At 34.4% G+C, this 26,746-nt stretch overlaps 1 protein-coding gene across 1 annotated transcript in view; it reads left to right on the forward strand.

Annotated features, from left to right (window-relative positions):
• The first annotated feature begins 4,647 nt into the window (after positions 1 to 4,647).
• GFRAL (GDNF family receptor alpha like) overlaps positions 4,648 to 26,746 on the forward strand; it is a 56,120-nt gene continuing 34,021 nt past the window's right edge. Inside the window, exons 1-6 of the mRNA XM_038553347.1 lie at positions 4,648 to 4,783; positions 8,789 to 8,923; positions 10,904 to 11,056; positions 16,101 to 16,511; positions 20,482 to 20,538; positions 21,427 to 21,757. Coding sequence (XP_038409275.1) covers positions 4,681 to 4,783; positions 8,789 to 8,923; positions 10,904 to 11,056; positions 16,101 to 16,511; positions 20,482 to 20,538; positions 21,427 to 21,757 — 1,190 coding nt within the window. The 5' untranslated portion in view covers positions 4,648 to 4,680. The remainder of the gene's footprint in view (positions 4,784 to 8,788; positions 8,924 to 10,903; positions 11,057 to 16,100; positions 16,512 to 20,481; positions 20,539 to 21,426; positions 21,758 to 26,746) is intronic.

The raw sequence follows: 26,746 nt of genomic DNA on the forward strand, positions 1-26,746 counted from the left end.
TTTCTTTTTTATACTTAGTTTCATCTGTACCATATTTGATCTAAATAAAACTGTGGCCATTCTTTATTTTTTATTGTTGGTTTTGCACAGAGCTTTAGACATAGTAGGTTTTCAGTAAATGTTTGCCGAATACAAGTCCTGGTATCTTTTGCCCAGTGACAAGGTGCAAGGCCTAGTGCATTTCATTAACTGTTATAAGAATGGATTCTTTGTGTGAAAAAAAAATTTTAACAAACGAGATCAATAACTTATGAATAGAAGTTCTGGAATATTTTAATGTCTCAATGGCAGCTGTGGATGGTGACAGCAAAGGCAAATTAACAGAGCTTGGACCTCCTCACCCAAATTTCAATCAGAGCAATTCTACTTTCCTCTGTTTCATTTATTTATTGATAGCATTTCATTTAAAACACAGGACACATTTTAAAATCTCACACCATTATCATTATAAACTACTGAAACTGATGATTTATTTTATTATTTGTTTTCACCTATAAAATGTTCTTTTTTTATGATTTTATTTATTTATCCATAGAAACAGAGAGAGACAGAGACACAGGCAGAAGGAGAAGCAGGCTCCATCCCAGGACTCCAGGATCATGCCCTGGGCCGAAAGTGGCGCTACACCGCTAAGCCACCTGGCCTGCCCAAAATGTTCTGATGCAATAACCAGTTTCCGAACAATTAATGGATTTAAAAGTACCTACGTTGATGTTTGTTCATTTTTACATTTCATTAAGGTTTATTAATCTGGAGTGTCTATAAATTTGCTTGTGGCAAAACTATATTCTATTTTTACTAAACTCTAATTGAAATTTAGTACTTCTTGTGCTGTCTTTATCACCAGTAGAAATAACAGATTGTTTTATATGACACTGCATTTAGAGAAAACATCTCAAGTTACTACTTGTGGTCATCTGTACACTGAAATTACAATATTATCAAACTCCCTCTTCCCCGAATTTTGGTATTTACTTTGGTAATAAGGAAGCATGTATATCGCTTTCTCATAAATGTGTGTGTTTAAAGATTTGTTTATTTACTTTAGACATAGGGTGCAGCACAGGTGAGCAAGCACGTGAGCAGGGGAATGGGCAGAGGGAGAGGGAGAAGGGGAAAAGCAAGTGCCCCACTGAGTATGCTTTATTTATTTTAGCTGTCCTGACTCCATATTTCCTTGTTGGGGACCCAGGCCCTGACTACCTAACAGTCCAACTAACTCCTAACAAGTTTCCTAAAGGACTAAGCCACCCAGACACCCCTCTCACAAATTGTTTTAAAAAATATTTTGGGGATCCCTGGGTGGCGCAGCGGTTTGGCACCTGCCTTTGGCCCAGGGCGCGATCCTGGAGACCCGGGATCGAATCCCACGTCGGGCTCCCGGTGTATGGAGCCTGCTTCTCCCTCTGCCTATGTCTCTGCCTATGTCTCTGCCTCTCTCTCTCTCTCTGTGACTATCATAAATAAATAAAATTAAAAAAAATAAATATTTTGGTGAATATATTTCACTGTGATTCCTTTGTAATCCTTCAAAACAAAATTTGTGCCTTTAAAAAATATTCTAAGGAGATAGTTCTATAGAGAAAGGGGACTAATGACAAAAATTATAAAATACCCTGCTTTAGACAGCTGATTCTCACTATGGGATGAGCAGGTTTATCTGCACAGATGCTTTCTCTACCTGTAAGTACTAGGTCTCAGCAGCGGTACATGTTTGGCCAAGATTCGTGTCATTCACTGTGTGTCTTAACATTCAGCTTCTGTGTAGCACTGCATTGTAGAAAGTCATAACCAAAATACCTCTCTTGAGCAAGAAATTATATTTTGGTATTCTTTTCCTTTGTTTTATTAGTTTATTTTTTCTTGTGGTAGCCCTGCTTTCATTCAGAATTTAGATGCTTTACTGCAATTTTTGTTATTGTTGTTCCAGCGCAGGGCCCTTCACATGCTCTTCTAATACCATGATTTTCCTTGGTGATGCACCCCTCTCTTACTGTTAGTTTCTGTGGTTGGAATAGGGCCAGTCCCACCTACATCCATGATGCTGGATACCAAGGGAGATCAGTTCTACTTGGTGAGATGGATGGGCATGGGAACATTTAACTGATGTGACACAAATCTGGAATTTTACTATGAAAATAGTCACACCTCCTGCTCTGGCTTTGAGGATAGAAGGATGCCTGCCAAGGGCTTCATGGTGCCCTCTTCCCTCCTAGAGGAAAGAAGCTGCCTGAGAATGGAGTGAACACAGAAGAAAACAGCTAAGAGATAAGAGGGGAAACCCTCAGGCCCTAAAGCAAGGTTAAAACATGTCTGAAATCAATTCTACCCCTGGACTCTTCAACTATGGGAGCCTATTAAAGGAGGTCATTGAGAGGACGTGACCTCCAATTGACTCGAGAACTGAACCTAGGCAACAGGAAGCTCCTCATTCCTCCTGCTCCCTGGAATGTAGGTTACATTCACCATTCCCACCATGGGAGCTGTTGCAAGGATGCAGCCCTGAGAAAGGACTGTGCTTTTGAGATCCTCTGGGCCATAGACATGACTGAATCCAGGTAAGGGCTCTACATAAACTTGTAAGATCTGGCAGGCAATGCAGAGATCTACTCATCTTGAGGCTGCTGGAGACAAGCCTCACATGTAAGTTCCCTTACTTCTTAATTCTTAAACCTGCTGCCTACCAATCTGCAGTGCCCTGCCTCTTTCTCAGGCTTTCCTCGCCCTCCCTGTCTGGGGAGTGGGGAGTGGGGGGTTGGGAGGCAGTTTTTGAACCAACAGAGCCACTGAATATCTCTCGAGCTTTAGCCATTTTTAATTGGCTTGTATCAAAAAGAACAACTATCTCAGTAAAATTTATAATACAGTTATTCAGTATCTTTAAAAGATTTTATTTATTTATTAGAGAGAGAGAGAGAGAGAGAGAGTGAGAAAGAGCACACACATGAGCAGGGGGAGGGAGAGGCAGAAGCAGATTCTCCACTGAGCAGCGATCCCCATGAGGGGCTCGATCCCAGGACCCCAGGATCATGACCTGAGCCGAAGGCAGACACTTAACCAACAGAGGCACCCAGGCCCCCGTTAATCAGCATCTCAAAAGGAAATAAAAATAATTGAATAATTTTATGAAGTAATTCTTTTGTTAAGTAAGTCACTGGGCATAGTATAACTGGCATTTATTGATCTCTGGGATACAAGCCCCAATGCATACTTAATGTATATGACAACTATGGATACAATCAGAGCATTTTACAGAGGAGTAAATAAATATAAACAACTTCCAATGTAAAGTCATTTACCTACATTTATGGAGAAAAAAATTTTCAGTTTATCAGACTCCCAAGTCTGTTTTCCCATTATGCCTTCTGAAACCAAAATATGTTGTAACTTCTCTCTAGTGGAAAATAAACTTGGACAATTAGAATCAACAATTCTTCTATTGTGTCACTGTGGCCACAAGGTGCTTCTGTCTTATCTCAAGATAGTAGCTTATCCACATCTGTATTTTCCTAGTATTTGCCAAAACAGCATTGTATATTTCAAGCATCCATTACAGAAAGGTCTCAGATATTTTAAAAGTGGAAGCCTCATGATGCCGCAATGGAACTGATGTTCTCTGGGTTCTTTTGAGGAAGAACACAATGAAATACAAGCTAGATCTAATCCATCCAGGCTGCCATAACAAAAGACAACAGTCTGGTAGCTTATAAACAACAGAAATCTATTTCTCACAGGTCTGGAGACTAGAAGCCCAGCAACAAGTTGCCAGCCAGGTCACGTCTTCAAGAGGTCCCTCATTCTGGTTGATAGCCAGTGCCTTCCAGCTGTGCCCTTGCAGGTGGAAGGAGCAAGGGATCTTTCTGGAGACTTCCATAAGACACTACTTCCATTCATGAGAATTCCACCCTGACAACTTAAACACGTCCCAAAGGCTCTACCTATGAATATAATCAGTTTAGGGGGTTAGAATTTCAACATATGAGTTTGTGGGGAGACATAAATATTCAGACCATAGCAGTCCTCTCATGGAAGCTAGGGGAAAAACAGTTGTCAAGTGATGAACGTAAGTGAACTCTTACCTTTCCAGGGAGCAGGGAATTTCTGCATCGCTGCAAGGAGTCATTTCTTACACTTTTACTGTGTCTGGTGGGTTTGGGGAACTGTAGCTGAACCAGTACAACTTGCAAACATACTGGAGTGTGTGGCATATGCAGACAATATTTCTTGTTTTGGAAGATAAGGCACAGCAGTTTGATTCCAGTGGATCTTGAATTTCCCATACATTTGCCTGGGCTGCTTTTCTCCTTTGCCATATTCTTATATGACATAAAATTGCTGCAATGAGGCTAATTAATGAAGTAGAAACTGAGGATACTCAAATATCTAGGAAGCTTTTTGGGTATAGTTGGGAGGCTTTTACATAGTTTAGCATTCTAGTTGAAGGGGGGGAAAAAGCCCTTTCTCATGAATGTGCTGAGCATGTATCATTTCTTAGTATCTGGCTTGTGAGTTTCTTGGAAGCCTAATATCCAAGATTAGTATGCTCAGAAGGAAATAATTGAATTTGGACATAATTAGGAAAGTTCACAGCTCAGGAAAGATTGGTGAGGAGATGGTGACAAAGGAAGCTGACTTGAATCAGTAATGCTTTCAGGAAGCTAGAGCAGAATCTGAAGCCTTATGTGGACAGTTATTGTTAAGAAGGTGGTTGGAGAAACACATCTGCCTTTCTCCCAGGTGAATATGCCCAAGTTGTCCAGCATGATAGTCTTCATTTTCCTTGGTAAGTGAATCATGCTTCTAGTTTATCTGAATTTGTAACACCAACTCTTCACATACTGAATACTGTCTTATCTGACTTATTCATTGATTAAGCTAATAGGCTTATTATAAGTACCAGTTACAAATGTATACTTTAGCATGGTTTATTAGTTTTCAAAAATGCACATCTACTTATGTATAACTATAGAAAATGCATAATGCAGGAATTTCATTAATCTTTCAGGTTGTTTCTACTTTATTGTGTAGGATAATCTAGTTACTTTGAGTTATTTATTAGGATTTATGGAATTCACATATTTACTAGAGTCTTTGAGAAATGAAACCTTCCAGAATCTATTTACAAGTTATAAGATGACAAATTTCAAATTATCTCTTTTTCTTTGAAATTAAATTGAGATTAATTTAAATCATTCAGTTCCCCTAACTTTAAAGCATTAATATTTGCTAAGTAGGAGTCACTTCATAGGATAAAACAACTTAACATCCCATCAAATAAATGTTTCACATTTCAGTCAGTTTTTGTAAGCTATAGACAAGATTTGGATTTGTCCCTCTTGTGTTAGGCAGTGTGAATGTACTGTAAAATGTTGGTAGAAAAGAATTAATTTTACTTAAAGTGGAATCCATGAACATCTACTTGCCATATGTGCCATTGGAGAAGTTGTATTTTCTTCAGAATTTAGTAGAATCTATAAAATGATTTCAGGAAAAGAGATAGTTATGATTATAGTTGTATATTAGTGTTCTATTCATTAAAACAAAGCTATCATGGTTTTTGCTTACTCTATACTAATGGAAATTGATAAATAAAACTTAATTGTGGGAACAAAAATGAAGCTGGTTATTTCAAATTATGTTGAATATGAGAGTCAAATCAAGTGAAAAAAATTAAGGGAGGAAGGAATGGAATCTTTTATACATTTTTAGCTTTCCTTTAATAGTTATTCACTATCCCAAAATTTTGCTTCTTATATTTGCTTTAATATTTCCTTATTTGCATTCTTTATTATAAAGAGAAATCTAAGAAACTTTAACTTTTGTAGATAAGGTAGCAATACAACAGAACACATAAAATACATTACAACCTCATCATGGCCTCAGTTGGAAAAACAAGAATGGCCTCTTGTTTTCAAGTCTGACTTCTATATTAACCTTGACACTAGGTTGCATGAAGGAGGGAAATGATTTCTAATACTGTTAGGGTCAAAACTGTACTATTTGATAGATTTAACCAACATTTCCCATAGCACATTCTTGAGAATACTTGCTCAACATCATCTAAATAGGTTTTGTGATGTGGGAAAGTTTGAAAGCCAAGAAAATGTGGGATGTAGCGAATTTTTAAAATAGAACCTGTATTATCATGATAAGCCTTAAGAGGGTAATATTATGTGCAGCATTCTTCATCTTACTATTTTATAACTGAACTTGTTTTTCACTGAGCATTTCAAGAGAATCCTTGAAAACCCCTGGATTAAATATGTGGCCACAAATCATAGTAAAGAATGACTAAAATTTTGGAAAGTTAAAGTTATTTTCATTCTTGTGAGCCAGATCACTAAGATGGTTTTCCTAGTAGATTCAGTATTTCATCCAAATGGAAGGTGTGGAAAATCATGTAAAATAAACAATCAAATGGAACTTAAATTTTTAAATATTGAAGGAAATGAAATAGATTTAGGAAAGATAGTATGTAGAATTCCTTAACTGTTACTAGACTGAGGTACTGGTAAAGTTTTGATGATATATTCAGGATATTATCACCTATAAGTTTCTTGAGGGAGCTATTCACAAACTGTAATGGGCAATGTCAAATATAAATCTAGTTTCTTATGAATTGAGTGTCTGACATAAACTACTTCAGGGTCTTTTGCAAGCTGAATTTAAACAAGTAACTTTGGCCCAGAATCGGTGGGACACTTTCTTTCTCTGAGCATGCTAACCTAGGGCAGGATTTTGGCTAGATGAGGTTATCCATGAACACATGAAAAGACACTTTCATGTCACTTTCCACTCCAGCCCTCAAAAAGAAAAATGTGACTGAACCACACCCTTGGGCCTAATCTCTAAATGCAGTGACCCAGCAAGTAATGCCTATGATCCCATCAGTTGTCTTGGATTCTCCCTAGGAGAACAGGTTTGAAAAGAGGTAAGATAAAGACAAGATGATAGGGTTTACTTGTAGCCTATAACTCTGCATTGTCACAGGTGATTCATAATTAACATCATCCTTTTTAAAATTCAAATAATTTGTCTCTAAGACATAGCTTGAGGTTTCTTAATCATAGTTCATATATTGTCTCTATAACTCAAATGCAATTCCTATATTTTTCTATGTATTGGTGAAGAAGTGTCAGTTTGCATGTTTGCAGAATCAATTCAAATACTTTGAATAATATGCTAAATTAGCATTGTTATTTTCTTAATATTTTTAGAAAATCTATTGGGAACTTCTCTTCTACCCAAAATAACTTGTAAATAGCTGGAAGGTGTTATTTTTTTATAGTATTGGTTACTTATTTATAACTCATTCTTAAGCAACTATTCAAGTTGGTTTAAATAAATATACATATATAATGTATTATTGTATTTGATGATGAGGATACCATCACGAATTACCTCTAATGCCTGTCTAGTAAAACCCTCGAACCCAATGGTGGAAGCAAGCATATAAATATTCACTTTCACTACACAGGAGTAAAGCTATGGTTGGGGAAATCCTAAGATTGTAGCGAAATAAATGAGAGGTGTTAAATCAATTTGGATATAGGAAAATAAGGTATTGAATTCAGGTAAGGGTTCCATAAAACAGGTAATCATTGTGTTAAGCATTGACAGAAAAAAAGAAAGAAAGTAATTGCAGAAGAAAAAGAAATGGACTGTATGACCATATGGTAAATACTCAGAAGTACAAGACAGCATGGAGCATTTAGGAGACTATAAATGTTCAAGGGTACCCAGACCGTATATGATAAAGAATATAAGACTTATGCTATAGGGAACCATCCAAAAGATGAACAGAGAAATGGCAGGACTAGAATGGTACAGTAGGCAGGTTAGGCATGTAAAGAGCCTATGTGAGTAAGATGAAACTGGAGGCAAATTGACTAATTAGTGAGTTGGTCAAATATTCTAAATAAGAGTCAAAGAATTATATATATATATAATATATATAGGAGAGTGAAGCTAGGATAAAAAAAGGAGTCTACCATGAATCCAAAGTTTCTAGCGTGGGTACCTATGAGAATGGTGAAATTAGTGGTGCAGGGTGGTCTACCAGAGAGTGGTGATGATAAAAAGATATTATAGTCTGGAAATGTGTCTAGAACATTTAGGTTGAGATAAGAAATATAACTGAGATACTGAAAAATAATGGGATTATACTTTTGAGAATTATCAGTCTGGAGGTTTTAGTTAAAACCATGAGACTACATGGAATCGTCCACAGAGAAAGTGTAAAATGAGAATGGGAAAAATCTGAGGATAGACAGTAAGCTAGAAATATAGTTCACTAGAAAAAGACAAGTATCCTGTGAAGAATTCTAACTACAGTCAGAAAATATTAAGTGAATAAGTATCAAGAAAACTAGAAGAGAGGGTTGCCAAAGGAAGAGACAGTTTCAAGAACAAAATAGCAACAAAATGTGCAGTGATAAAAGTAGGCAAGACCAAGTTTTAAAACTATTAAGTTTGATGTTATGGAGATGATTAGGGAAGTTTAAAGAGAAATTTCAATACAGCAATTCCTTCAATAAATTGAGGAATGAATAAGCATTAAGTAAGGGCACAACTATATACTCTTCATTGAAGAATCTTACATAAGACAAATATAGATCTGTAGCTAGAAGGGAGGTTAAGATCCATTCCAATCTTCTAATGATTTTATCAGATTGTACCTTCATTAATTTTATTCTTTATCATCAATAATTTGGTTTTGAGGTAAACAATTGCCACACTGTAATATTACAAATTTGTTGTTGTTGTTCTGTTACTGTTGTTATTTCAGCCATGGTGCTTTGCTTGGAAAATGAATCCACTTCCCAAACCATTGATTGCACGCATTTAAGAGAACAATGCCTAAGTGATGCAGATGGATGTAAACATGCATGGAGAATAATGGAATATTCATGCAATGTTTCAGGTAAAACATTGCTTAAAAGACATTCAAGTGATTTCTTTTTACTGCTATAAAAATAGGATTGGCTATTTCTGTCGCTATCTTGGGAACTACGTTAGCTTTGCTCTAAACCCCTTACTCAAACTTGATTCCAAGTGATTCACCTTCAATTGCCTATTTGTGAATGTGGTTACAGAGTCCTAATGCACTGTGGACAGCTTTATGCAAGATGTCAATTTTTTTCAACTTATCTCATCATGTTATAATTACATGCATACTTGTCAGAAGTATGGCAAAAACTTTTCAAATATCTTTTTTGCTTATATGTTAATACCTCAATGATAAAATAGGAAAAATAACATTTGTGATGATCAAAAGCATTGTTATTTGTCTATTTGTATATAATATACGTTTTATATTCTTGCAACAGATATGCTATCTTCCATTCCAACTGTGTCAGGAACAATTTAAAATATATTTTTATTTTTAACTTATCTCACATTCCAAATATTTGAGGGGAGTCCCAAAGGGCAGAAAATATAAACATTAGAATCACTGTTACTTGTTTAGAAGAAAAAAAATACTGGATATTTCAATTGGTTGAATAAATATTGAATGGAGCATTATAATAGGACTCCATTTGCTAAAAATAGATACTGATGCTACAGTGAGACATTGCCCTGATACCACCATCAAAAAATGTTTCAAAGAATTGTATTCTAACATAATTTATCATCCTGTGTAATGGATATTATAATACTATAATAAAAAACCTAATAACCCTTCTGGAATTTTCAGTAAGAAAAATTGAAAAGGGGAAATAATAATAGATTCTTTCATGTATCAGTTTATTCATTTCACAAAGTTTAAATTCTATACAGCTCATGCCTCTTGCCTATCTGCATCCTGAAAGATGTAGAGGGAAATCCATTGGGTTAAAAGGGAGCAACCTATAGTTCTGATGGCCAACACTTACAATTTCCACCATCAAAATTCTGCCCATCCACATGACCTCAAGGAACTGCATAAGATGCAGAGGAAGGGAGAGAGATTTCCTTCCCTTTCCTGCTCTTTAAAGGAGTACATGGGATGTTCATAATCCAAAGAAAATCATAGTTGTCTAATCCAACATTCTTATTACAGTTCAGGAAAATAATTTTAAAAGCATAATTTGCTCAAAGTAATGCAATAATTTTAAGATGAGTGTAGAAGACAACTAAAAATATTTGTTATTGGTTTTGATGATGAAGCTCCTTGTTACAGTTTATAAGGTAATTTAAGATATTTGCATTCAGTGTCGTGAATGATAACATTTACTTCAGTATACAAATAGCAAGTCATTTTCAGTGAATTGCAGTAATATTTGCATAATTATCCCATGCATGAAGCTGAAAGAAATATTCTCAAATATACAAATGAAGTGAATTCAAGTAGTTTTATTCAGAAAAATGAATAAAAGAAAATTGTTGGGTAGATGAATATGGCTTGTAAATTAAAGCAGAAAATGAAATATTGGTAATTATGAAAGATTCATTATTCAATAATATTTACTGAGTGCTTACTAAGCATCAGGAGTACTTCATGTCTCATTGTAAATTTTGAGCCACCTGCATGTCTCTTATAATTTAGAATGATATAAAAAATAGATTATGACAAATAGATAATAAAATTAGCTAAAGTGACAAAATAGTGAAGATTATAGATCATTCTGATCATCTCATATAAGGACAGCCTTGATTGCTACTGAAGAGTAGAAATTGGCATTCTATGTGGGGACAAAGTCATTTTAAAGTATAACAACTCTAATCTATTCTAGAAAGTAAGGACTGGGGAGAAAGACAGTAAAAATAGATTCTGTGCTTAAAAAGTCACTTTTGTGGACATCTTGTAGCAACACCAGAAATTCCTACTATAGTGAATTATTCAGATTAATATGTTAAGAGGATTTGTGGTAGGATGACATTCAGATTAATATCAAGAGTGTTATATGTTTGTGAATCCCAGGTAACCCCTGTAAGATGAAGGACTCATCAAACTGTAACCTCAGCATCCAGTCCTTGGTGGAAAACAATTTCCAATTTGAAGATTGTCTCTGCACTGATAACATCTATTGTACTATTAACAAATTGCTTGGGGAACAATGCATGAATGAATCAGGTAACAATACATGCAATATTTAAAGTCACGAAAAAGAATAGTTCCAAAATTAACCACATCTATGAAATTTGACTCTTTTTTGATATTTTGATCAATTCTTTGCATAATTTAGTTTGTGTAATTTAAGGTTCAGTGAGCTGTAGATCTCAGTAAGTGCCTAAAGTATTTCTGTAGTTGCTAACCATGATTTCAAGCTTCATTCAATTATAATTCATTAGAATTATAGATTCACTCACTCATTTCATATATTGGTAGGTTTTGCTATGGCTTTGCACAAGACCTAAATGATAGAAGATAAATATTGGAGAAAGTCCAAAATATAACCATGTATCCAGAATTATACCTGCCTTGGATAGTAGCATTTAATGATTTAGTATATGTTTATATACTGCCTATTTGAGGTGCCAGGCTGACACTGAGGTAGTGATAATCAAAGTACTCTGCACGCGTCCTTAAGGGGTCATAAAGATTTTCAAAGGGTTATGTGGGATGAAATAGTTCTAAAGTGATCGGTTTCTGGATCCCCAATGTCCCTATGAACTGTCTCTGAAACGTGTTCAGTTTGGGAATGCATGTGCTGTCATGGGATTCTTACCTCTTTCACAAGCAACCTTCTTCCATTTTATGAGAAATAGGTTTGCCTCTCATCTGTCATGAATGATCCCATTGTCCCACATCTCAAATCATTCATGATAAGCTCACTGGACAATTTTCTGTTGTATGGTTTTGCTTTTTCCCAGAACTTGACACAAATGGAATGATATGTAGCCTTTTGAACCTGATTTTTGTTTGTTTGTTTGTTTAACATAATGCATTGGAAATTCACCAGTGTTTCATGTACAAGTTGGTTCTTTTTTTGAGTAGTATTCTATTGTATAAGTTATATCATACATTGGTTATCCATTCACCACTGAAAGTGATTTGCATTGTCTCTAGATTTTTAGAAATCATAAATAAAACTGCTAGAAATACTCACAAGATTCATACACATATACATTTTTGTTTCACTTGGGTAAGGAATTGTTGAGACGTGTGGTAAAGTGTATGTTTAACTTTATGGAGAGCTTCCATATTATAGTCCAGATTTGATATAACCGTCAATATATAAAAGTTCTTCTCAGTGGCACTTGATTTTGTTTTTTTACTTTGTTTTGGGGCTATCCTAATATGTATTTAGTGATGTCACAGTGTAGTTTTAACTTCCACTTAAATAATACAAATGTTGAACATATTTTCATGTGTTTATGTGTCATCTATACACTTAATTTAGTAAAACAGCTCTTCAAAATTTTGCCATTTTTAAATTTGAGTTTTGACTCTTTTACTGGGTTTTAAAAGTTGCTTCTCTGTATTGAATAAGGTTTATCAGAATATGTGTACTGTAAACAATATTTCCCTCTCTGTGTCTTTTACTTCCTTAGGAATATCTTTCAAAAAACAGAAGTTATTTGTTTTTTAAACTTTAATGATAATCAGTTTATCACTTTTTTTTCTTCCTTGACTAATACCTTTGATGTTGCATCTAAGGAATCTTTACCCAACCCCAAATCACAGAGATATTTCTCAATGGTCTAGAAATTATGTAGTTTAGGTTTTACATAAGGTCTATGATACATTTTGAGTTAATTTTTGATTTTGTTACAAGCAATGGGTCAAATTCCTTTTTTTCCCCATAAGCATATCCAATTGTTCTACCACATTTGCTAAAGAGACTATTAGTTTCACCTTCCTCAAAAATCATTTGGGATGCTCTATTTCTAGGTTTTTTCATCTTGTTCCAAATAATCTATATTTCTGTACTTTGCCAATACTCTACAGTCTTACTTATTGTAGCTGTATGGGGTGTCCTATAATCTAGTAGAAGTCCTTTAACTTTGTTCCTTTTAAAAATCGTTTGGCTATTCTTTGACTTTCCACATAAATTTCACAATCAGCTTGTCAGTTCCATAGAAAAATCTAACATTTTGGGGGGCTTACATGGAAACTACAGATCAGTTTGGGTAGAATTGACAAATATGATATATCTCCCCATTTATTTAAGACTTCTTTGATTTCTTTTACTGATATTCTGTAGTTTTCAGTATATAATTCTTACATAGTGTTGAGATTTACACAAATATGCTTCATTTTTATGCTGTTGCAAATAGTAACTTATTTTATATTTTAATTTCCAATTGATTGTAGATAATCTATCAAAATAAAATTGATATTTTATATGAATCTTATATCCTATAACTTGCTCAGCTCACTCATTTTTATGTATCTTTTATTTTTAGAATCTATAGTATTGTCTACATAGATATAAATATTCATATCTGTGACTAGAGAGAGTTTTATTTCTCCCTTTCCAATCTGTATGCTTTTATTTCTTTCCCTTGCTCTATTGTTCTGGGTGGGACCTCCAGGATAATATGAAATGGGATTGGCCATCCTTGTCTCTTTACCTATCTTAAGAGAAGTGCAATTAGTTTTGCACCATTAAGAATAGTTTTTGCAGTAGGTTCTTTGTAGATTCCCTTTGTCCAGCTGAAGATAGATATTAAGTTTTGCAAATGCTTTTTCTGCCTTTATTCAAATGATCATGTTTCACTTTTTTTATTTGTTGAATTCTATTGTTGATTTTTGAATGTTGGTTCTAACCCTTCATGCAGAGGCTATATCCTACTCAGTCATGATGTATTATTCATTTTAGATATTGCTTAATTCAATTTGCTAATATTTTGTTAAGGGTTTTTAATCTATGTTCATGAGGAATGATGAGATATTGTTCTCTTACAGTGTATTTGTCTAATTTTGTTGTCTGAATAATGCAGGTTTTTAAAATGAGTTGGGAAGTATTTCTTCCTGTTCTTTATTCTAGAACAGTACATGAAGAATTAATATTATTTCTTCCTTAAATGTTTGATTTAATTCACCAGTGAAGATATCTGGTCCATTCTTCAATGGAAAATTTTAAAATGTTCAATGTGTTTAATTGTTATAGGACTATTTTACTTACCTATTCGTTATTGAGTGAGTTTGGTAGTTTGTATCTTTCAGTGAATTTTCCCATTTGGTAGATTTATGTCACATTTTTATTTTTAGGGTTTCCATTTTACTTTTCTTCTCCCCTCTCTCTCTCTGATAGTTGTTCCTAATATTCTAAATTGCCCTTTAAATGTCTGTTGGAGTTGTACAGTTCTCTTTCATTCAGATATTGACAAACTTGTATCCTCGTCTCTCTGTCTCTCAATTTTGTTCTTCATTATTTTTAGTTATTGTGTTTGATTCTATTTGAAGTTGCTCCTCATTGTCTGGTTTCTTACGATAAAGGCTTATATTATTCACTTGAGATTTTTTCTTTCCTCCTAAAAACATTTCATTATATAAATTTCCTTCCAAGTGATGTTTTAGTTACATCCACAAATTTTAGTATGTTGTATTTTCATTTTTATTCAGCTCAAAATATTTTCTCATTCCCCTTGTGACATCCTCTTTGATTCATGGTTTACTTATAATACTGTTGTTTAATTTCCAAATATTTGAGGATTTCCAAGATACCTTTGTTATTTACTTTTAGTTCAATTCTTAATTAAAATACTAAGTGCTAAATATCACCTGTACAATATGATACATGCTAGATGATACACACACAATCACAAAGTACTTGAAGTTATAGAGGAAGGAAGAGTGGTGACTCAGAAGGTTTCACGAAGAAATGACAGACTTGGGATTTTAGGGTGGATTGGGTTCACTAGAGAGACAAAATGGATGTTCTAAAGAGAGGAAATAGAATGAAGCAGAGAGCATTCAAGGAGCAACAAATCCTTTGTTAAGCTGGTGTGTAGAACAGAACAGTATTAGGAGATGATGCTGGAAAGAAACCAGATGTTAAGGAGGAAAGCTGAACTTACGGGTCTTTCTAAAGGGATTAGACTTCAAACTGTTATTGCAAGGGGCTCTTGAGGCATTTTAAACAGAGGAATGCAGAATCAGCTTTTTCAAAGGGTATCACTGGCAGGAAGTGCAAAGGACAGAATGGAGGGGAGGGAAAGATGAAGGCCAGGAATATCAATTAAAAGGCCATTGAAATAATTTGGGAGAGAGGTGATACACGCCTAAACTAACACAGTAGTGCTAAGGACTAAGAGGAGAAAGCAGAAGTAAGATATTTTATGAATTATAATTGATAGTAATTGGTGACAGTTGGATATGAGGAGTATGAAATGTATGAAGCATGTTATACAAGTTGCTGGCTTGGGACAGGATACTGTGATATACTGAGATAGGGAAGAAACAATAAAGTACAGGATTGGGGACAGAAGTGATGAGTTATATTTTGGAGACATCGCATCTGTGGAAAGCTTTGGAACATTCACGTTAGGAATGTTAGTATTTTGTTTTAAGTTTTATATGATACAAATAATTTCAAAAGAGAAATGAAGGAATGTGCGTCATCTAGCTTGCATTTGGAAACCTGCATTTTGCACTAAAGAGAGTAATCTAGAATAGACATACAGGTTTTGGAGTTAAAAGTTTGTAAGAAGCAGATAAAACCATGAAGGAAAATAGGATTGGTCTGAAAAGGCTATCAAATGAGGATATAAAACCATGAAGGAAAATAGGATTGGTCTGAAAAGGCTATCAAATGATATCAAAAAGATTTTGATAACAACATTTATGATCTAGTTGAAGAAAAAAAGATTTCAAAGACAGGAAAAGAAAATATAGAAAGAGTTTTTGAAGTCAATGAAAGGGACACAGAGAAAATAGTTAGGAATTACAAATGCTGAAAAGTCACCAAAAAAGAATAGAGCCCAAACTAATCACAGGAGTTAACTAATTAACAGGTCTTTACTAGTTTTGTTTGAAGTAGGAGGAAATGAAAGCATATTGAAATACTAAAAATATTTATTGACTTATGTTTCATGATGATGATGGCAAGACAATTTATATCTTTCTAGCCATTTTTAATCATACCAAGTTTTGACGAAATGTAGTTACCAGTCAACAGGTCCATACAAGTTAGACTGAAATCAGTTCAACTTTATTACTTTATTTATAGAAGAATCAGCTCTGTCTTTACATTTGGCTGGACAGTCAAATATCACACAATGGATCCATCAGAAAGACACATCATTAATGGTTGGAAAAAAGAGCGACTGTGTCATAGCAGCACATATATGCCAACAAATGGAACATTGTACTCTGTTGTACGAAAATTTTAAGAAAACCTGTGGAAAGGAATCAGAAAAATGCAAGACCCTTGATGGAGGCTACCTGTGTGCAGCATTAAGAGAAAGTCTGAAAGAAACGATATTGTGGAATTGTCATTGCAATGACCCTTCAAAAGTAGAATGTGTTGAAATTTGGAGAAGTTTGTTTGAAGACATTTGTATACAGGATGCTCAGATGAATCAAGTTCCAGCTGTCAGTGATGACCACAAAGATGGATTCAAACAGGACATTTTTTCAGGTTGGTATTCTAAAGAAGAATTTAGGAACATTAACTATGAATTAACCAAAGAATATTTAAGTTCTGATTCCTACTTTGTCATTCCTGCCTGTTTCTCCTAGAAAATTAAGAATAAAAAATTAATGCCATGACTATGTCCAAAAAGGATTACAAAGAGGCAAAAGAGCCAAATGCTAAAATGTTTTAGAATAATGTCAATTGTATTCATTCATTCTCTCATTAAACAAATACTTCTGGGACATTTATAATGTACCAGGTCCTATGCAGCAGGATTTAAAAAAAAAAAAAAAAAAAAAGGATAACAAAGCAAAACCAAAAATCACCTGTCCTTCATTCAAGGAGCTTGTTGTTTAGATGATTTAAAAAATTGAAAAAATAGATAAAATGTGGTTAAATGCTGGTTATTTACTTAATAGGTATTTCTTTTGAGTCCTTACCATATCTTAGTCCATGTGCTCAGACCTGTAGGAAAAGTAGTAAACAAAACAACCAGAAACCATTGCTCTCTAGGAGTTTGCATTCTGTATTGAGGGCCTCTTGAATCACCTTCCAAGGCAACAGAATCTGAGACAGAGGTTTGCAGACAAAAGTTTTTTGGGGCTGGGGGTTTAAGAACAAAAGTTAGAAGGAACTGAAGGAAATAGGATTAAGTAGAGGGAGAAGCTGAAATGCAGTGCAGCTGCCACAGCAAACTTAGTTTATCCCACAGGAAGTTTGGACCTGGATTGGCCATTGAGGCAAGGGACCTGATCCTTGAACCCCTCCTATGGGTTAGAGCTTATATATGAGCTGTTCCCTGGGAAAGTCTGTAACTTTGCTTGTGGCAACTTTCTTTGAATGAGGGCAATGCCTAGAAAAGGACGGTTGTGAGTCATCACCCAGCCCATACTTTCAGCCCCTGGGGAAAGGAGAGCCTGAGTCACCAAAGGAGGTGTCTTAGTAGCCGGTCATAGCATCCAATGTGGGAACAAAGAGAAAATTAACAGGACAAATGACTTAAGATAGATATTTTAAACAGTATAAATGCTAAGGAGAAAACTGAAACAGAGAGGAAAAAAAGAGATATGAGTAGGTGATTTTTAATTTTAATAGAATGACCACACAGTTGTATCCTTAAGTTAATGTTTAAGCAAAGATTTAAAAAGTTAAGAGAATGAGTCCTGTAGATATTTGGGGAGAGAATAGTTAAGGCAAAAGAAACAGAGAGTTAGACACCCTCAATTGGAAATGTGTCTGGAGGTTTGTGGAAGGGCTAAGGGGAGACACATAGGGAGAGGAAAGAATATGGGAGAGAGGTGTGGGAGGTGAGATCAGAAATAAAACAGGGGCAAGATCAGGTGGGGCCTCCTTCTAGGTCATTTCTAGGTCATTGGCTCTTTTCCTGAGTGATACAGAAAATTATTAAAGAATCTTCACTAAAAGATTATCATGATCTGATTTCTATCTTTAAAAGGGTAATTCTGGATTTTATGTTGATCATTGACTGAAGAGAAGCAAAGGCTCCAATAGGAAGACCAAGTAGGAGGCTTTTATAATGACACAGATTAAAAAATGATAGATGATGGACCCATGTGGGAAGTTGTCAGATTCTGGATATATTTTGATAGAAGTAAATCATATGGAGGTGTAAGAAAAAAAAGGAGATGAAGGTTGATTCCGAGGTTTTTGTCCTTAATTTTTATAAGGATGTGGTTCTCATTATTTTTGTTAACTGCTACGGAAACAGCCACAGGAAGGAGAGACTTCAGTGAGCAACAGAGAAGTCACAGGTTGATTTGGGATGTGTTAAGTCTGAAATGTTTATTAGATATCCAAGTAAATGTATCAAATTAGGCAGCCCCAGTATGGCATTGATGTCTAAATTCTATGTATGACACAACAAAGTGAGATCTGGGCAAGAGGGCTTCATTCACTTATAGATGATAAATAAGCCCATGGCCTAGATGAGGTCAACAAAGAAATGCATGCTGTCTTGGACCTGTTTGGTAGCAAGGTGGGAAAATACCAGATTCTGGATATATTTTGACATTAGTGGATGAATAAGAAGGAATGGTATGTATGCTTTTATGTATATGATCTTCTATCTCAGATGTAGATCTGATTGGTACAATCTTTTATTTATTCCTGTGACATATTGCCCTTCAGCTGCTTTTCAGGAATTAAGCTACAGTTTAAAATATCTTCCTGGAAGAATGTGTCTATACATATGTATGTACCATATGAAATTACAATTTAATGTGCATAGAATTATATGAAATTACTCATAACATATAAAATAGTACACATCCAAGATAGGGTTTATTTTCCCCTGCTAAAATAAATATTTTGTTGTGTTTATGATAATTACCCACATGGTGAATATATTAGTCGTCTTGGGCTGCCATAACAAAATACCACAGCTTGAGTGGTTTCAACAACAGAAATGTATCTCCTCACAGTTCTGAGGCTGTGACTTCCAGATCAAGATCCAGCAGGGTTGGTTTCTAGTAAGAGTTGTCTTTCCTGGGCTTGTGGACTTCCTGGTTTCTTTCTGTGTTCTCAGATGACCTTTCCTTGGTGTTTGAGTGTATGAAGAGAGAAGAGGAAGTAAGCTCTCTGTGCCTCTTCTCCTAAAATGATAATCCTGTCAGATTAAGGCCCCACTCTTATAACCTCATTTAACCTGAATAACTTCAGAGACACCATTTTTAATACATCACACAGCAGGTTACAGGGCTTTCACATGTGAATTTTGGAGGGACATATGAAAATTCAGTAAAAGTATGCACATTCAGTGTTTGTTTCAATGATAGATTCTTGAATATATTTAGTCAATGGCATGGCTATACCAATCAGTCCCAAAGCAGAGATACTAATCTATAATAGAGGTCTAGCCTAGACTTTTGTAGCTGTTACAAAAGCTGTATGCCTGTCTGAGATTTGATTGTGGGGTTTCACTCAATATGAGATAGTCAGAAGAACGAACATCTCAGATTTCCTCAGAAACACAGGAGGGTAGATTTAGAAACACTGTGATTCTTCAGCTGAGCCATTATGGATATAAAAGTGAGAAACAATGTATAGTGAGAACAGATGGAACAATGCAGGGAGTCTGGCAAGACTGACACAGTTGGGAGTAAAAAAGAATTTTCTTGTGATTGTACCTTCTTTTTTTGTGCAGTGGATGGGCAGTCAGGGAATTTGGATAGGCAGTTCAGAGACAAATTGAATCAGGAAGTCACAACAGAAGTCAATCTTAATAGCCAATGGCAACAATTCAGCTTTAATTTTAAAATGCAGGTTTGATCAGACTATTCCCCTATCACTTTATGCATATGCTTATTAGCACCCCTTATATTTTATTTGGATTTTGTTTATATCTCTATATCCCATGCCAGGCTGTGGATGCTCCGTGACAGGGACTATACATTTATATCTTCAGTATGGAAACTGGTACATAGTAGTGATTCAACCAATGCTTCTTGAATGAAAGAGTTTGGAAGTAGCTGGGCAGTGAGTTCACTTCCATCAATGCAATTCTCTAGTTCTCTGATTATAATTCCTAGGAACTCTAAAAGACTAAAATAATCAGAGGTAGAAATCATCTTTAATTTCCATTTCTATTTAATTAAGACCCTACCGGGAAGGATTTTTTCAATTCAGACAATATTCCTTCTGTTCTTTCTCCCCAGACAGATTCTTTGTTTACTTCAGTACACATGGCCTGGTCGTTAGCATTTGTATAAATCTTAGAGTAACTAAATCCTCAGAGCAGGGCTGTTTAACTCACTGGAATGATATTTGGGGTGGGTGTGGGGGGTATTTTTCTTCATCTGCATGTCACTAATTTTGAGTATCAAGGGTTAAGTAAGTATTACATGAGCTAGAATGTATTTTTGCTTGATCATTCATTTCTAAATGTGACCCACATTTTTCTACTAAGTTTAAAAAATTGTTCACTAATGAATTAGTCTCTTTGTTTTCCTTCTAGATAACATGAAAGAGGATAATCAATACAAGTGGAATCTAACTACCCTTCCCTATCATGGTAATGTTTATATTTATAATTTTCATTTGCATTGTAAATACTAGGCAATATGATTTAAAACATAGTTACTCACTTTCTTAAAGATATGCCAATACAAAATAAATTGTGTGGCTCTTAATTTAGTCTAATATTGCAAAATGCAACAAAATTACTGTATTTTTTCCATTCATGTATCAAAGCAATTAATTGTTTTGCCCACCTGTCAACTATTTACAGTTATGCTGAGGAATGAAAACTTTACATTTAAAACCAAAAATTAGATCTTGGTTAAATTTCACAAGTATTTTGATCACATAAATTAAGTGCTTGATGCTAATTTTGTATATATGCATTTGGTGGCGGGGGAAAGGGAAAGCACTCCCATGTATCTATGTTTTCCAAAATGTCAACATCTTTATGTGCTATTATAATAACTGCAACTAATAGCTGCAACTGCTATTATAATAGTAATAACTGCAACTATGTGGAAACTTTAGTCAAGGATTTTTACCCAAAATAAAAAATGCAACGAACAAAAATCATTTTGATTTGAGCCCATGAACTCACCATAAGCTATATACTTCAAATGCAATTTCTGAAGATTTATTATTTACATTTGAGAGACTTGGACTCAAAAATTTTTTTCCCACTCAGTTTTGGCCCTATATGTTTCCTATCATATCTAGATCACAATATGTATCCAGCATAAATGAAAGATGATACAAATAGCCCACTACTCAGGCCTCAGTAAATTCATATTAACTCTTAAAAAAAAAGTAAGATTAGCCCCAAATAGCACATTGGTACATCATTGTGTTTTGCTCACAGACATTTCACAGCATTTTGCAGATTCTGTATGTACAGATTCATGTTTACTTTTCCACAAACTGGACATATCCTTGCTTTTAGGAATCAAAGGGATCCAGTCCTGTTTGGAAGTGGCAGAGGCGTGTGTAGGGGATGTGGTCTGTAACACACAGTTGGCCGCTTACCTTAAAGCTTGCTCAGCAAATGGAAATCTGTGTGATGTGAAACACTGCCAAGCAGCCATACGGTTCTTCTATCAAAATATGCCTTTTAACATTGCCCAGATGTTGGCTTTTTGTGACTGTGCTCCATCTGATATACCTTGTCAGCAGTCCAAAGAAGCTCTTCACAGCAAGCCATGTGCGGTGAACGTCGTTCCACCCCCTTCTTGCCTCGATGTAATTCACAGCTGCCGAAATGATGAATTATGCAGGTGAGTAAAAACACGCATACCTTAGTTTCTTATTTCGGCACCTTATTTGTTACAGTCCAGTCCTAACACTTGATCTCATTACATTAGCTAGAGTTCCCACCCTCATCCAACATGATGTAAACAAAGCCAGACAACTCATATTTTTGAATATGCAGTACATGTGTAGTATCCTTTTTGAAATTCAAATGCAGAACAGGTTTTTGGAATAAGCGAATTCAATGTGTCAGGATTTGGTAGCCATGAAACAGCATCATTAAAATTATATATTCAAGTTAGGCTAATGAATTAGTAAATAGACCTGACTGGCATGTCAGTTTAATTTGGTTTTTTGGTATGATTACCTCAGGCTGTTAAATGTCAGAGAGCTTTGATAAGGCAGCTCTTCAAACTTCAAATTGAACCTTTCTCTCATAGGCTGGAGATCCGGAAGGAGAAGGTAACTTGAGTCCATCTCAGCCCACATGTATGCCATTATGTCAGAAATATACCCATTTTCTTCTTCCCAACCTCACACGCTTGATTTTCAGGGGAGCAATGTTAGTCATTTATTTGTCATTCAAATAAATAATTATCCGCCTATTACTCTCTAGGTACCAGTGCACACAAGACAAGAATGCTTGCCCTGGGGTCTAGTGGTGGGAGAAACATAATAAATAAGTGAAATGTACATTATAAGGTAATGAGTGTTGTGGAGATTAACACGCAAAGGGAGAGAATTGAGTAAGTGGCATTGTGAAGAGGCAGAAAGAGTTGCAATGTGAACACAGTGGTCCCAGTAGGGAGCTTTTCACCAGATTTAAAGAAGTAGGAGAATGAGCCTCTCTCAGTATGCATCTGAAAAAAGAAATACTAAACAAGTTAGCCAGTGGTGAGGAAGAAATAGGACCTGTTCAAAAAGCAATGAGGGTAGAGCCTACATGGAGGAGAGCAATAGGAGATGTAGTTAGACATTTAACTGGAATGGGGGGTAAGTAGGCCTCAGTCATATAGGACCTAGAGGGACACTAAGGACTTGGGTTTTTACTCCCAGTAAAATGAAAGGTTTCTGGAGGATCTTGAGCAGAGGTATGAATGATCTGGCTCACTTATTAAAACTTCCACTCTTGTTGCTAGTTGAGACTAGACTGAACCTTTGCAGGTAATTACTCTTGGGAACTCTAATTCAACACTGGCTTTTTCTTTTCCTCACTACAGTCTTCATTAACACATTTCCTTGTATATTCAAGATGTATTTATCTTTTGTCTAGTAAGAAATCCACAGTTAAGTGGGTCTCTTTGGAGGAGTAAGAAAAATGCAGGAAAAAGTGAGAATACTGAATAAATCTGATGAATCAAAATGATTTGTATCATTGATGTTACCACATTAAAGGAGCTTTATTTAAACAACCAGCATTAAATCATATAATTTATGGATTCATCTTTTGCTTCTTTTTGGAATAATTCTTCATATCAATTTGCCCAGTGCCTTTAATCAGGAATTGTTTTGTTTAATTTCATTTAAATAAATAAAACTTCGTAAATAGCAAATCATTTAAAATTAAAAATAAGCATTTAATGTGGAAGAGTAGTCTAGTGTGTGATAGCTCAGAGCAAAGATTATCACATTCATCACTTTGCTTCGACCATTGACAAATGAGCTGAAAGGTTTAATATCAACTGCCTGAAGGGTCTGATTCTTGGTAAACATCTTTTAGCTTTTTAACTATATTCATTTTTTTACTCTGCCATTCCAACTTTCAGAGTAGCTCCAGATCTTATAAATATTTGTTGAAAAGGACAACTGCTTTCCTACAACATACATTTTGTAAGATAATGGGTAAAGATCTAAGCAGAGTGCTAGAATATCGATGTATTTTTTGTTTTAACTTATCACATAGAATGCCAAAGCTCTTAAGAAAGTCTTCTTTGAGGACCTATTTTACAAAAGTTTATCAGTTATTTTGAGGCTTATTAATTATATCTCTTGAGTGATAATAAAATTAATAATAAAAATGTTTTATGATACAGTTTAGATTTTTCAAACTCATATCTCAAAAGTCCTTATTTTGTGAAATATTGTATTTCATTGATTCTAAGATGAAATTTTTAAAACATTTTAATATCCCTAATAGCTTTGGAATGCATCTTAAGCTCAATGACAAGAACATACTTATGAAATTAAAACAATAATTTAATTTCTAACAAGTTATTTTAGTTATAACAAGATAATGATATTTCCTGTAATCAATGAAATAGGATGAAAACATTTGATTACACTATTTTTATCATATCACAAATAGAATATTTACATCTGTCAATCATCTATCTACAGTAACAATGAAAACTAGTGATATTTTAACCAGCCAGGAAAATTTTGTTAAAGCAATCCCTGTAAAAATACCAGAAGTCTCCATGAATGGGGAGCTGGATAGCTTTACCTGATTCCAGTGCCAAGACCATAGGAATACTACCTTATCATCTTTAACTTATTTGCATTCAACTTTTGGAACATCATATATCTAAACTTTCCTATCAAATTAAGTATTTTAATGGCAAGTGATGAATCTGCTGTTAGAGTCCTTAAGAAGCCCCATGATGGATTCTGAAGCACACACTCCTGAATTAAACTCATCTTGGTGTCAACACCTTCTAAGATTGATTGGTACAAAGTTGGTAATTTTTTTCCATAACGGCTCCTCGGTTTAACCACTTCTCCAAAATGTTTGGTGCACAGTCTGCAAAACCAGAGGCATTTAAAGATGTCATCTTGTTTCCCTCCACCTTTGAGTATCTTGCAATTAATTTTTATAATTTTTAATGTACATATACATGTCTCTTCTTGTGTAATTTCGGTCTTTCATGGATTAATTCAGAGAGTAAGAACTATGTACTTTAGATTGCTTTTCACTGTGTGCAAATAGTCCCTTAATGAATATTTTATAGAGGTGATGGAAATATAATGCAATATTAGCAGTCACTGTAAAAAGACAAATCCTGTCATTTTTCTCAGGCGAATTTTGCCTTAGGGAGACTTTTAGCATTTATATTAACTTATTATTAATGTAATTCAGATGGAAAAAAATCCAAATGACAAACTACTTCTTCAGTAAGGATGGTTAAGCCCTTTATCTGCTACCTTTTTTTGCTGAAAAGTCTGTATGTGTGGAGAGGAGAGCATTTGGGTCTTAAAATAAAACTTAAGTTCCTGTTCCAGATTCTTCAATACATGATAGGTTTCAAAACTCCTTTATTTATTTGGAAAGGCCAAAGAAGGCCACTATAAAGTTCATTTTTCAATCAATTCTGTCTAATATAGATGTATACTGAGAGATGAGATGTTTTACAAATTATAAATGTTTAGGTGCTTACAGAAAATTATAATACATTATATTTTCATATGTATGAACTCAAGAAAGTAGTGAAAAAAAGTATTTGCTTAAATAAATTCTACTTACTTTTTAGAAGCAAACCCCCATAATGTACACAATATTTTAAGTACCATGGAATACTTAAAAATCTGATGATTTATTAGGTCATATATCCATGTGCAGAAATTATACCAACCACATTCTTTACATTTTGCAATGTAACTGGAAATCAATAGATAAGATGAAAACAAAATAATTCCATTAAAAAAACTACTTTTAAATAATTGTTTGGACAAAAATATAGAAAATTGCAGAATATCAAGAAAATAAAGATAATGAAACATTATACATCAGAATGTTTAAACCTGAAACAGAATTTCTATCATATAAAGTTTTGGGGCATATTTAAATCTTTTTTCAAATCATGTAGGTAATGTGTACTAATTTCATAATTTTTTATTTAAAAATATCCTTTAATTCAGCATTTATGCAGAATTTCACAACTAATTTTCTGAATGAAATAACTTCCATGAGTAGATAACTCACACAATTTAACTGTAGCAAAATACATATTTAAAAATGAATAAATGGCACCTAGGTCCAGATTTATTCTCTATCAACTCCTAAATGATGATCCATACTGTCAATACTTCTATTTACATGATATTTTCTATATAACCTTCAATTACATTAAAAGAACATATTTGTTCTTCTGGCTCAAAATATTTGTAGGATTTTCTTAAATATAAGTTTTAATAGATCCTAATTAATTTTTTCCATGACTTTAAAAAGTTGATTCCTTTAAGGTTACTTAAAATATGAGATTATTAAAAATAATAGTTCTGGATTTAAAAAGAGTAGCATGTGGACAAATACACTCATGATAAATGTTTATTTACTCAGAGAGTTTTCATGCTTATTTGATGATGATCTATTCAAGAAAGGGTAAGAAGGAATTTTAGGTGATAAATATTAAGTAGAAAGATTAATATCCTTGATTCCACTGGAATATCTTCTTTCTTTGAAAGCTTTGAAAATGAATTATTATACATTATTCAGACTTTCATTCAAAGCTAGTACAACACAAATATATAGAAACTTTATGAATTGATGTGGTTCTAATGGATTATCTCAGTCATTAAATAAACTAATTTTTGCTTTACATTAGCTCTTGCTGCCAGAGAAGCTAAAGGAATTTTGTAAATTCTAATTAGTCTGCTCAGAAATATTGAGCAAGTGCACAGTACCTCCCAATCTGTGGGAGAACAGGGGCTGGGAAGGTCTAGAGTCTTGTATGAAATCACTCTATGAAACTGTGGCCAAATGCTAGCCAGAAAAGCACATTCTGCTTCAAAAATATTGCTAATAATTCTACCATATACTTTATATTGCAAATCATCACCCATTGAAATAAAATTAGTAGTGAAAGATCATTCATCCAGGAAATCCTAAACTTAGCCTCTGTCTTTCATCACAAAAGGAAAATAATTCACGAGGTTTCTCTACTTTTACAGTCTCTATCAGGATGCTTGTATGTACTAATTTTGTTTTCAGCTTGTATTGGTTTTTAAAGGCTTGTCAGATGCCAGTCTTTCATTAGGTGAGGCAGTACCACATGTTATTGTGAGATAATATTATCCAG

This window comes from Canis lupus, chromosome 12, assembly GCF_011100685.1.
Source record: "Canis lupus familiaris isolate Mischka breed German Shepherd chromosome 12, alternate assembly UU_Cfam_GSD_1.0, whole genome shotgun sequence".
In the NCBI taxonomy this organism is placed as follows: Eukaryota; Metazoa; Chordata; class Mammalia; order Carnivora; family Canidae; genus Canis; species Canis lupus.